The 12,437-nt window shown below is 42.6% G+C and overlaps 2 protein-coding genes across 2 annotated transcripts; both read right to left on the bottom strand.

Annotated features, from left to right (window-relative positions):
• Positions 1-4,963: 4,963 nt before the first annotated feature.
• On the bottom strand, positions 4,964-9,846 carry CUNH11orf97 (chromosome unknown C11orf97 homolog). Its single transcript, XM_052671226.1, has 4 exons — positions 8,603-9,846; positions 8,032-8,136; positions 6,328-6,453; positions 4,964-5,125 (listed from the first exon to the last, which is right to left on the bottom strand). The coding sequence occupies exons 1-4, from the start codon at positions 9,006-9,008 to the stop codon at positions 5,106-5,108; spliced, it is 657 nt and encodes a 218-aa protein (XP_052527186.1). The 5' UTR covers positions 9,009-9,846; the 3' UTR covers positions 4,964-5,105.
• Positions 9,847-9,965: 119 nt separating this feature from the next.
• On the bottom strand, positions 9,966-12,435 carry ANKRD49 (ankyrin repeat domain 49). Its single transcript, XM_052671225.1, has 3 exons — positions 12,322-12,435; positions 11,774-12,059; positions 9,966-10,912 (listed from the first exon to the last, which is right to left on the bottom strand). Exons 2-3 carry the CDS (start codon positions 12,044-12,046, stop codon positions 10,454-10,456), a joined length of 732 nt encoding a protein of 243 aa, XP_052527185.1. The 5' UTR covers positions 12,047-12,059; positions 12,322-12,435; the 3' UTR covers positions 9,966-10,453.
• Between the last annotated feature and the right edge of the window lie 2 nt (positions 12,436-12,437).

Below are 12,437 nucleotides of genomic sequence, written 5' to 3'. Positions count from 1 at the left end.
TCACAGGACCTGCCCGGACAAACAACACTGGTTTTAGTCACAAAACAGGAATTTTGGTTCTTTAGCCATTTCTGCAGGTAATGTGAGAAATTTTTGACCCATGAAGATCAGAGGTTGACTTCTGTTGAATCTTGATTCACCCAATATATTTGATTGTATCAGCAGCAATGGCAGTTCTTATTTTCCTTCAGGAGCATACACTTGACATATGACTTTGGAGAAAGCCACACCAGATTCTACTTGCCTAGTCTAGTTTTCATTCCTGTTCCTTGAAGATGCACTGCTAAGTTCTATAACCTGGCCAATTAGAGTCTACTGATCATGTCATACCCAGTCCTACATAAAGTGAAGTCAATAAAAATATTGTAATTAATTCTGGGGTTGTGAAACAACTTAACATAGAGGTACTTACAAACCAAGCAGTGACAGCTTTGAAAAAAAAAAGAATTTGCAGCCCTTCTTTCACAAATTGCACTTCAACCAGAGCTGGGAATATGGTGGCTCATATAGCATTTGGCTTTACTAAATTTCTTTTGCACAAAGGTAGTTGTTTCTTTTTTCAAGCAGTTTTGTTCCCCCTGACTTGGGAAAGAGCCACTGACACTGCTTTTGGAGATTAACCAGCCCAGGACATAGCTGTGGGCTGAGGACCATGCACACTTTTTCTTCTGCATACACAGGGAACTGTGGTTTAAGCGCTCCATGGAAATTGCAGTAGCTCCACTCTTGCTGATAGCCAGGAATTTAAAACAAAATGCTATCTGCTGGTAATGAAACTGTTGCAAAATAAAAAATATTTTGCTTATTTGAAGGCTAAATGTTTGCAGTCTCTAACAGTGGTAAATGTGTTTTCCCAGCTGGCTTCCTCTTGTACTCTGACTCACTTTGTTTTGTTACACAGAAGAAGCATTTAAGCCTAGAAGACTCTTTGAAGTTATTTGTCAACTGTCTTGAAAAATGCTGTGCATTTCTTATCCTAAAAGAATGTGATCAGCTTGAAAGAGCAGCAGGATCTATTTCGTACCAAAATGACACTTATGAGTGGCTTTGAAATCTCTTCTTCTTAAGTAGCTCCTGTGATAGCAATGCAAGTTTTTGTCAAGTAAGGCCCTACATCCTCTCTGAAAAAGAGTGATAAAAGTTTCATTCTGTATAAATTGCATGCTGTATTTTAGTATAAAATGTGAATGCCTGTAATTTGATTGACTATTTTTTAAGTTAGGGACTATGATCTTTCTGCTTGGAAGTTTAACATTCTAAAATATGACCAGAGATAAAATATTCGGTTGAAAGGTGATGCCCATCTCATTGGACGAACAACTTCTGAACAGACGAGCCCAAGTGACTGCACATGAAAGAAATGTGATGTTAAAATATTCTGCCTGGCTACAGTTCCACTTGTGACTGAGCAGGGATGTATTACAGCTGTCTAAAGTTGACTTTTCCAGGTCAAGGCACAGGCATAGACAGCTTTGCTGTGCACAATGTAGGTGGAGGATCCTGTCCCAGCACACTTCTACCTTCTGGTGCAGCACTCATCTTTGTTCACTGGTATAGATCAGAGCCAAAATTGGAGCACCCATCCTTCCTGCCAAAACCACACAGTCCTCAGGTAATCTGACAGGTGTGTACTATCAAGCTGAAACGTGGCTCAGTGGATATTTGCTAGCAGTTAGCATGGATGTTCCAGCAGGGGGATTGGACTAGATGATCTTTCGAGGTCCCTTCCAATCCCTGACATTCTGTGATTTTCAGCCTTGTGTTCTGGAGCACTGAATGGCATCTTAAGCAGCAACAGTGGCAGCCATTCATAGAAAGCAGGCGAGACCTCTGATTCCAGGGGGATGCTCAGATGCTCTCACTTTACCCACTGCGCATCCGACAGGCCCAAGTGCAAAGGTTTGTGATGGAGCTTTTCTCCAGGCATCTTTGAACCTCAAGCACTGTAGGGGCATTTCAGTCCAGGAAACAAGACTAGCTCTAGTTTCAGATCAATCTAATAGTTATGGGGCCCTCACATCAGTCGCTTTAATATATTGATCCCTTTCCACTATACCTCATTACTTGATAGTGTAGACACAGCCTTTGAGAGATGTCAGTGCTTGAATGCTTACTACTGTGTGGAAGCAATAACTGCTGTCTCTCAGAACTGCAATGTTTAATTTGGAAATGAAATAATATAAAACAAGGACGAGAAAAGAGTAGCTGAATGGTTAGAATGAAAAATTACTATGATAAAATGTGAGCAAAGTATATTTAGATTAATAGAAACACGATGTAATGAAATATTATAAATATCATAGAAGTAGTAATTCAGTAGTACTAATATTGAGTTACTATAATGCCATTTAAACAAATGCCTTAGATTGATTCAAGTGAAACATGAGACGTATAAAAAGATCTTGAATGTGATTATGTTGGACTAAATAAGAATCACCTGAGCCTCATAATTAAAATAATGAAACATTCAGTAGAAGGTCTAAGAAACATTTCTTCACTGCACAAGGTTGCACAAAAAGAAGCAAAGGAACCAGTGAGTTCCACAAATCTGCCTTTGTTGCAGCAAAACGGAGCCACTGCAGGATGAACGCAGAAAATCTTTCCATTTGGCAAGTTTTAAAAGAAGATCATGAAAAAATAATAACTGAGAACGAGAAAGCCATGGGAGGAGGCCAGAATGAAAATGCAACAAGGAGCAGAAGTGAGATGCAGCCAGGTTAATCAGAGCCTCTATCTGTCATTTTTCAAACATGATTGTGTGGTTCATGATCAAATTTGCATCTAAAAAGTGAGAATGTTTTCAAAAGCTGTAAATCCTCTTGTGCCTCAGGTGCAATTTTTAGTGCCAATATTTTTTTTTTCCAGTTAGAAGTCAAACAGAAATGCCAAAAAAGAGTTGTCTTCAAGCCAGCTAAGTTAGATTTGTTTTCCTTCTCACAGGTGCAAAAATAAACCTTTTTTTTTTAGTATTAGAAAAAACTTCCAGGCAATCAAAAAACCAAATATCCTATTTCATCCACATATGATTTTAAAAAAGGAAACAAAAACACAAAGGAACAGAAAGTTTAGTTGTTCAAAGTTGGCACTAAGACGATTTCTTCATAACAATAATCAGTCTAGCTTAAATAGGATTCTCAGAAACAAATTCCATTCCACCTCTTAAAACCACACCTTAGGGAAAACATGAATTATCAGTTTGAGATGACACTGGGAATAAGGAACTCTTCAACTCTGCCTTTAAGTTATCCATCAGTTCAGTTTCTTCATTGTACAAAACAGTTACCTCCTTTAGAAAGAAGAAATATTTGTTTATGTTACTGCAGGACAGAAAGAATTCTGGCCTCAGCCCAGCAATCCAGCCTGCCCAGATCCCTCTGCAGGACCTTCCTACTCTCAGGCAGATCAACTTGCTGTCATCTGCAAACCCACAATACATTTCCTCAGCGTCAAGTTGGTGCAGAAAACGTGGGCCTTCATTGTTTGCAGCAGGGAGCCTCCAACTAGTATTATGTCCCCCTGCATGATTCAGGCTCAGCCATCAGTTGGTTTGCCAGAGAGAACTTCAGATCCCTCATCTGCTTCTACTCCACTGAAGCGATTCCATAGCTGCCAATCTGCAGGCAAGAAAGGACCCTTCCTCCTGGTGCCATGAGATTCTTGCCTTCCTCATTGTGGAAATCTACTTTCAAGCCTGATAAGCACTGACTCTCTTTGCCCCCAGTTCAGTATATATTTCTCCTGAGCCTTCTCAGTGCTAAGCACTCCTAGCTTTCTCATCATCTCTTCAGTAACATCGCTTAATCATCTTCATGGCTACTGGCTGGATTTGCTTGAGTACATCTCCTGAACTGGACCTAGCACTCCAGATGTATCTCACCAGTGCTGAGGAGAGGAAAAGATCACTTCTCTCAACCTAATGACAAAGATCTTTCTAAGGCAGCCCAAGGGACTGCCAGCCACTGCTGACTGATGCTCAACTTCTTGTCCAGCAGGAGCCCCAGCTGTGCCAAGCTGCTTTCCAGTCTGTGGTTCTCCAGCTTGTCATGGTGCAAGGGATTATTTCTCCCTAGAAGCAGGATGCGGCATTTCCCTAATCTAAACTTCATGAATTTTTTCTCTGCCCAACTCTGAAACCTGTAGAGTACCCTTTGAATGGCACCTACCTGGTGTATCAAATGCTCCTTCTCATTTTGTATTCTCTGCAAACTTGCTGAGTTCTACTTTGTTCCACTGTCCAGGTCACTAGAGAAGATGTTAAACAATCAACTCTTGGTTTTCTCCGCCAGTGACTCCTCCAGCTGGACTTTATGATACTCATCACAACATTGTGAGCTTGTCACTTCAGCCAGTTTTCCATTCACCTCATTGTACATTTATATAACCCGTACTTCATCAGTTGTCACTGAGGCTGTTGGGGCAGATAGAGGCTCTAGCAAGGCTTTTGACGAAGTAAACAACATCAACTGCTCTCCCCTCATCCACCAACCAACCTATCTCATTGCAGAAGGCTTTCAGGTTTGTAAAACACAGTTTCCCCTTCATAAATCCTTGCTGGATACTCCCAACCACCCTCTTGTCCTTCATATGTTTGGAAAAGGCTTCCATTATTAGTTGCTTCATCATCTTCCCAGGAACTGTGAGAAAGCCAACCAGCCAGCAGTTCCCTAAATCCTCCACCCAGTCCTGCTTGAAGACAGGAGTGACACTGACTTTCTGCCAGTCCTTTGGGACCTCTCCCAATCAGCCACAAAGCTATTGCTTGTCCAATTTTTGTACAGGTACCCTGAAGGATCCATGACCGCTTCCTAAGTAGTGTGACTATACGATAAATACAAACGAATGCTCATGTGGTATCACCTCACCTGACTTTAATAACTGTTGCAAGTGGGAGTTCAGTGACAGGTTATTTTAGGTTCCAGGCAGCCTCTATGATAGCTCTTACATAAATAGAGACATCACAGGCTTATTTATGTTAAACTTTTATTAAGTCGAGCTTGTTTACTGAATCACAAACTCTTGGCCCAGGAATTGCTGAGCTTAATGCATGTTAAGAAAAGTTAAGGCATTTCCTCAGCTACGTTATGATCTTCTGCTGGAATTCAGAATCACTCTGCAACAGAGAAAACTATAAAAATGTCAAGTTTCATAGTAGCACATTCTTGTCATCAGAAACATTTTGTAGTTTTTTTAATTGTAATATTTTCATCACTGACTGAAATAGGATCAGATTTGAGTACTAACTACAATATCAGATAAAAAAGCAGCAGGAACATACGGATAAAACAGCTATAAGGAGAAAGTAAGCCCCTACCCAAACAAAACTTGTTTAAAATCTTATAAATACAGACCTAAATTTCCACAGACAGCTGGCCATTTTAAAGTTTCATTTGACGCATCCAAACAGATTCACGTTTTCAAAAAAATCAAGACCCTTGTAAGGATAGATGTGACATCACAGAGCGAGCCCCCCAAGAGCCAGCCACATTTAGGGAAAGGCAGTAAAAGGAAGAAGCAAAAATAAGTGCATTAACTTCAGTAAATTCAGCAACGTGGGTCTAATTTCTTCCTTTCCCTTTATTCTCTTCTACTTATTTCTCCTACATAATTTTTCTTCATTTCTTTATTTTTATTTCTATTCCTGTATTGCTGAACTGTGTTTTCCTCTCCAATTCCCTTCAGGAATTCCTAACTTTCTGTTCTCTGTCTTCTTTTTCACTCCCCTTGTCTGTGCTTCTCCTTTATCCTTTGCCTGGTGCCTCTCCTTCAGATGCTGAACACAGTAAGTTCATCTTCTCTTGGAAAAAGGAAATCTTTCCTTTTTCATCTACCTTCATAGACATTCCACCTCTCAATTATATATAATCACACTTTTTTTCCCCTGCTCCTTACACAGAAAAAAATGTGTGAATGGAAGCGGTTTGATGATAGGTTTGATAGGAACTGAAGTCAGATTGCTTCCAGTTTTTTCTTGTTTCTATCTCTTCTTCTGTCCTTCCTCTCATGTTACCTGCCTATTCTGCTTCAAAACAGGCAGAAAAGCTAGTGAGGAGAAGCATCACTGCTCCTAGAAGCAGCCCTTAGGACAAAGAGCATCTACGTTCCCAGAAGAAAACCAACAAATCCCATACATTTCAGCACCAAAATAAATTTGAATAGCCTGTCTTGTTTTAAATCTGTGCTTTTCTCACAGATGAGAAAGGATAGAAATGAGATATAAGATATAAGATATGCAGTTCAGTGAAATGTCAATCAACTTCAAAAAGAAACATCAACTGACAACTTTAAAGTGAGCTGTTATAGGCAAAGATTCTTATTGTTGACTCTTACTTTTCATTCCTACATGCCTTGAGTAGAACTGAGGTTGTAAAAGTAAGCCATTTCTGTTCTGCGATGCTGGCTGCAGGCTTCCGATGGAGAAATTCTTTTTCACACTCCAAATTCCTTTCAGAGCCGCTGTTAATAATTAGTCAAAATAATACTGTTACAACTGATTATTTAAACTTGTTCTAAAACTGGTGGAACATTTAAAGGATAATCCCTTTGTTCAGTCCGGTAATTAGACATTGGTAGGACAGCGCCATAAGCAGCCTCCACAGTTAATGAAAAAGAGTGACTGACCTCTTCAGAGAGCAACTTTGTAATGTCCATTCATATGATCAAACTGTAATCTTCCAGACAATTGTGATCCAGTGGCAGATGAATGTAGTGCAGTGTTGGTGTGTTAAGCTCTCACTAACATGAGACACAAGAGTGAACTGAGCAGACTAATGATAGCATCTGCAACTCAACCACTTGCCCAGATCCCCTTTACCATCAGTGGGAAGAGAGCACATACAGAGAAAGACTAATGCAAAGACAGTCAGAACTGTGCTTTCAAAGTGCCTTTTTTTCCTCTATTTTTAATATAAACAGAATTTACATAAGAAGTTCGTCTGCCAGTGTGTGCTGTAATTGCCTAAGGAGTCTAATCACAGTCATGCAGTTGCAGGTTCAAATAATTTAAATCTGGATACTGACTACATCACCCAACTTTTGTACATTTTTGTCTGTGAATCCAATTGTTTGATACTCATTTTGAGTAAATTTACTTTTGGGTTCTAATCCTAAACAGGAGAACACAAAGACCTTTTCCAAACTTGTCTAGATTTGGAAATAAAGGGAAAATTTAAGGCTTTGCTACATTTGTGGAAGATGTAAATATTAAGAAAGATTGTGGTGGACCTATTTCAACAAAATGTAGCTTAACATAACCAAGGAATAGTTTTACACTGTGGGATAGAATGCAGGGCTACAGAACAAGAACCACCTGTTATGGGGGAAAAGTATTGTGGATTTAGGAGTACCAGTTGACCAGCAGCCCAACACCCTCGTGCTAATGTTAGCTTTAGGTGTCAGCAGACGTAAGTTAAATGAAGTAGATCATTCTCTGTACAGACTGCTAATGATACAAATACTGAAACACCTTTTTAATTGTTTCTTATCTAGAGCAAACACCTTGTTCCTTTTCAGACTTACATTTCCTCATTTTCTACTGTATTCAAGTCTGTCTATAACCTTCAAGCTGCCTAAACAGACTGACTCTCTGCTTTGTTTTCCTCTTTTCCTTTTGCTCATTTTTACCTCAACTTCTTCTTTTCAACACTAACTTCAAATTCTGAGAAGCAGAAGGTAGACAGTGAATTCTAGTAGCTACAACACCTCCTTCAAAGGAAAGAAGTAATAAAATCTCACTTCTTTCAAAAAAAAAGAAGTACCAAAACCTCTCTACCACTTGGTATTTTTCTGTTTTATTAAGCTGATAGATCACATGGAATTCTGTGTTCTCTAAGTCTCATAATTTCATGCTAAAAAAACTAGATGATGTATAATTCTTCTGTTTCTGAATTTTCTCTAGACTAGTACATAAGTGTTCTAGACTGACTATTTTTTTAGTTTGGTTTTTAAATAAGTAATTTTGCTACAGTTCCTCAAAACATTTTCTGTTTCATTTGCCCTGACAAACGCTTTCCATTTGCTCATAGGGAGGATTACCTGCAGTTGGATGCCTAATGTGGCATTCTTCTTTCCAAAAACAGAGCTCTTCTTCAAGGATCTCTTTAACTCTCTTACATGGCTCAACGTACAGAAAGTTCTTCCCTGTTAGCAAAACACATCACACAAGAACCGGTCATTTTAACTTCCCTGATGCTGGTGTGTTTTAAAGCACATAATTTCATTTTATCCCATTCTTCTTGCTTTAATGCACTTTAAGGCAGATTTACAGACACGATAGTGTTCAGCTACAGGGCTCTGCACCACGGGATGCTGCAGCCAAGGCAACCCTGTGCTCTGGGGAGCTGTGGCGATGGAGTCCCTCCATGGTGGACAACCCAAGGTGGAGGGCGGGCGGAGCAGGTCTCGTAGCCCACGGCAGCGGGCACTGCCCCCCGAAAGAGGGCAACCCGACGCCAGGCGGCCCAGGGAGGGATGTGCCAACCGCCCTCCCCATCCTCCCCTCCCTCCAGGGCTTTCTGGAGCGCTCAGGAGGAACCCAGCGCCCAGGGGACGGGGGAGCAGGGAGGAGCGGCCGGGGCAGGGCGACAGGAGGGGACGGGGCGCTCACGGGGCTGCCCGCCTCCCGCCGTCTCGCTGCGGCCATCGCTGTCCGCCTCCTCGGCCGCCCCCGCCGGCTGCTGGCTGTTGGCCGCCCTCATGGCCGCCGCGCCCGGCGGGTAGAAAGCGCGTGGGGCCGTTGCCGAGGGAGCGGGCGCGTTCTGCTCGGGCGGGCTGCGCTCGGGCGGCGGCTGCACATCGCCATCTTGTGGCTGTGCTGCGGGCAGGCGCAGCCATAGAACGAGAGAACATCCCGAGTTGGAAGGGACCCGTAAGGATCTTCCAGACTGAATGCCGGCACCACACAGGACCATCCAAAAGTCAGAGCGTGCTCTGAGAGCGTTATCCAGATGCTTCTCGAACTCTGGCAAGCTCGGTGCCATGACCAGTGCGCTGGAGAGGCTGTTCCTGCGCATGACCACCCTCCGGTGAAGAACCTTTTTGACATCCAACACGACCCTCCTCTGATGCAGCTTCCTGCCATCCTCTTGGGTTCTGCTGTTGGTCGCCAGAGAGAGCTGAGCGCTGCCCTCTGCTCCCTGTGAGGAGCTGCAGCCGCCATCAGGCGTCCCCTCATCTGCTCTGCTCTGAGCTGAGCACACCACCAGCCACCCCTCATAGGTCTTCCTCTATAGACCCTTCACCATCTTCGTGAACCACCACCTTCACCTCCTTTGCAAACTCTCTAACAGTTTTATGTCCTTCTTGTTCTGTGGTGCCCAAAACTGCACGCAGTCGTGTTAGGAGGCTGGCTGGCTCCAAGAGAGACAGGGTGATGATCCCTCAAGGATGTTCCATCAAAGAACCAAATGCACACTAATGTAGAATCATTCCGGTTGGAAAAGACCTCTAAGATCGAGTCCAACCGTCAGCCCACCCCACCATGCCCATTCACCATGTCCCTCCATACCACATATCCACATTTCTGCACCACCTCCAGGGAAAGTGACTGCCCCACCTCCCTACTTTCTGTTCACTCTTTCTAAGAAGAAGTTGTTCCTAATACCCATTTTTTTCCTAGTATCAACATATATCATACATAATATATAATACATACATGTATATATATATACACACACATATACACATATAAACCACTGCATTTCTAACTTGCATTATTGTAGAGAAAAACTGCGCTTAAGTGCACGCTAATGGTCTTAAACAAACCATGCTCACTTTGGTTAAATCATGGCAGTAAGACCTCTGTCAGACCTGGAAGCCCAGTTCAGATGTGGCAGATGAGATTTGGCTACCAAGAACTAGCCATCAGGTACTACAGGACTTCGGTTGTTCCTAAGAATAGTTCATTTGATTTACGAACAGGCAATTTCATTGGCTACTGAGCTTTCAATTAAAGATATGACAATAAAATATTTAGGGTTAAGTGTTTTATTTTATAATAGGCCTTACACCAGATCACTAAGCATTTTGAAAATCACCCAAGTAAATTATATCCATTCAGAGCTTCCATGCAGTTTTTAACAAGTTCCTCAAAAATAATTTTCTAGTGAGCCGTAATAAACTCTGCATAACCAAACCTGAATTTCACATAACATACGTAGTCCAGTTTTCCCTCCTGTTCTGACATTAATGTTTTGGACCAAACATCCCTCCAAATTTGCACTTATTGAGCACAGAATCACTGAAATTACGGAATTCATTAAAGCTTTCTGAATACCCTGATAACAGTAATGGCACTTCAAAGTATGAGGGAAAGCACTGAGTTGAACTTCAGAAGGTGAGATTTTCACTGATAAGAATATTTCAGTATCTTAAATGACAACCTTGATGCAAAGGGACAGACCAAGCACACAGATGCTGTGTGACAAACAAGAGGCAGTAAAACTCACATTCACAGCTTTTAAGGGGACACAGCATTTATGCAGTCTTCTACTATTTCAAAAAGGTAGTGGTATATATCGGTCCTCCTAGCAATGTCAAGGGCAGTTTCATCCAAGTTATTTTTCAGGTCTGCTTTTATGTAGCGATTCATCAGCAGAAGTTCAAGGGTTTCCCTACTGTTTTTGTTTCCTGCAGCAATATGTAAAGGTGTCAACAACCCATTTGTCTGAGCGTTGATGTCTGCACCCTGCTGAAGCAAGAACGCGGCCACTTCTGTATTGTTCCACTTGCACGCACTGTGCAGGGGCGTCCACCCATCCACTGTTTGTGCGTGAATATCTGCCCCCTGGGCAACCAACTCCCGGGCCATGTCCAAATGCCCACTGTAGGAAGCTCGATGGAGAGGAGTGTATTGATCTTCATCACGAGCGTTAACGGGAGCCAGCTTTTCGGAAAGGAGCCTCCTCACTGTAGTCAGCTGTTGAAGGGAAATAGGGAATTTAATACGAACCTTTGTAAAAAAGACACACCATTTCTATTGTTCTAAAAATGCTTTTTTTTCCCCCACAGAAAAAGCAGTTTCTGTCCATCTCACAAAAGACTATGCGTGATAGAAAATTTTAAGATGAAACCAGTTATTATTACTTGAAATAGAGACACAACAGTCTAGCATAAAAACACAACTGCAATTCACTTCACTCAGCGTGGGGCATTAAGCTGCAGCACCTCCAGGACTACTTTTGCCTCTGAAGAAACATGTGCCTCCATACAACTATAAGTGCCTTTTGTGCACATTTATTTTCAGTGGCAGCCTTTGTTGTAAACACAAGGATGTAACAAGCTGTCTAACAAGAACCTTCATCTTCTCACTCCATTTTCCAAGAACAGAAAGCTTTTTCTATTAACAAGATTGGGGGGAAAAAAAAGAAAAAAAAAAGAAAAAAAAAAGGTAGGATTGGATTTGATCCTTATGGATCCCTTCCTTTCTCAGTATATATAGATTTGAAGAAAATAAAGCTTCAGATACACCCTCTCCACTCCAGTTAAAATGCTCACATACCATGAAGAGTCTGGCACACTTTTAAGTTGATCCAAGTTTAAGAACAGTGCTCATATTTCAACTCTGATCTACAGTCAAAGTTTTTCTTCTGAAATCTAATTGGCCAAGAAATATTTTAGTGTGTTTAGGAACACAAAGGCAGATGCTTCCCAGAGCAGCTTGTGAAACTAGCTGGGAGGGATAAAGAGTAGCATAGAGAAGTTTCTGTTTGTGGATGGAACTGCAGACATCTATTCAATACAGCCTTTTTGTTAGAGATACACAGAACAGACGCCTTACCCGATTGTTTTCAGCTGCCCACAGTATTAATTTCTCTGGATTTTTCTCCATTTTTTTTTCTTGCATCTCATACCATTCCTCACTTCTTTCTTGTTCATCATCTTCATCGTCAGACTGCCCCGACCAACCGCTCTGAGTTCCTATAGGAATCAAATGCCGGTGCGTTTCCAGCAGCTCAAGTTGGTTAAAGCTCTCTGTAAACTCTGCAAACTCATCGCTGTCATCATCCCTCTCATCAGCGTCCTTCTCAGCAGCACGTTTGCCTTTGCTCATTTTCGGTTGGCATCTGTAAGGCGTGGATACACAGCAGTATTTGAATTAAGTGTTGCTCACACACTGTCAGTGGAAAGAGGCCCAGTGAAGCACAGGCCTCGCTCCCCTGCACTCCGCAGCACCCCGCTGCCAGCACGGGCAACACCCGAAGGTGGTGTCGGTACCCTCCGCTTTCCCAGCCCTGCAACAAGCCTTACGGGCCTCCCATCCACTCTCGCCCCCGTCCAACCCCGCTTAGCTTTGCCCCCGCCCCACGAGGCAGCAAACTCACGCACCGATGACCGGGAACGCCGCTCCAGAGGCGGGGCTTTTCCAGCGGGGCGGTGCTGCCGCCGGGGCGCGCCCACTCACCTGCACATCGAGCCCTTCCGGCCCGTCGCTCCCGGCGGAA

Source organism: Tympanuchus pallidicinctus, unplaced genomic scaffold (assembly GCF_026119805.1).
Source record: "Tympanuchus pallidicinctus isolate F22 unplaced genomic scaffold, pur_lepc_1.0 scaffold11, whole genome shotgun sequence".
Lineage (NCBI taxonomy): Eukaryota > Metazoa > Chordata > Aves > Galliformes > Phasianidae > Tympanuchus > Tympanuchus pallidicinctus.
Note: the sequence above shows the minus strand (reverse complement) of the source record. Positions and strands in the feature narration are given on the sequence as shown.

Coding starts and splice junctions, on each gene's coding strand:
- CUNH11orf97 (XM_052671226.1), bottom strand. CDS start 9,008: ATGCGCAGGAACAGCCTCTCCAGCGCACTGGTCATGGCACCGAGCTTG. Junction 6,454..8,031: donor CATTAGGCATCCAACTGCAG/GTAATCCTCCCT, acceptor AATTATTAACAG/CGGCTCTGAAAGGAATTTGG. Junction 5,126..6,327: donor AAGGCATGTAGGAATGAAAA/GTAAGAGTCAAC, acceptor ACATTTTTATAG/TTTTCTCTGTTGCAGAGTGA.
- ANKRD49 (XM_052671225.1), bottom strand. CDS start 12,046: ATGAGCAAAGGCAAACGTGCTGCTGAGAAGGACGCTGATGAGAGGGAT. Junction 10,913..11,773: donor GGGCAGCTGAAAACAATCGG/GTAAGGCGTCTG, acceptor TCCCTTCAACAG/CTGACTACAGTGAGGAGGCT.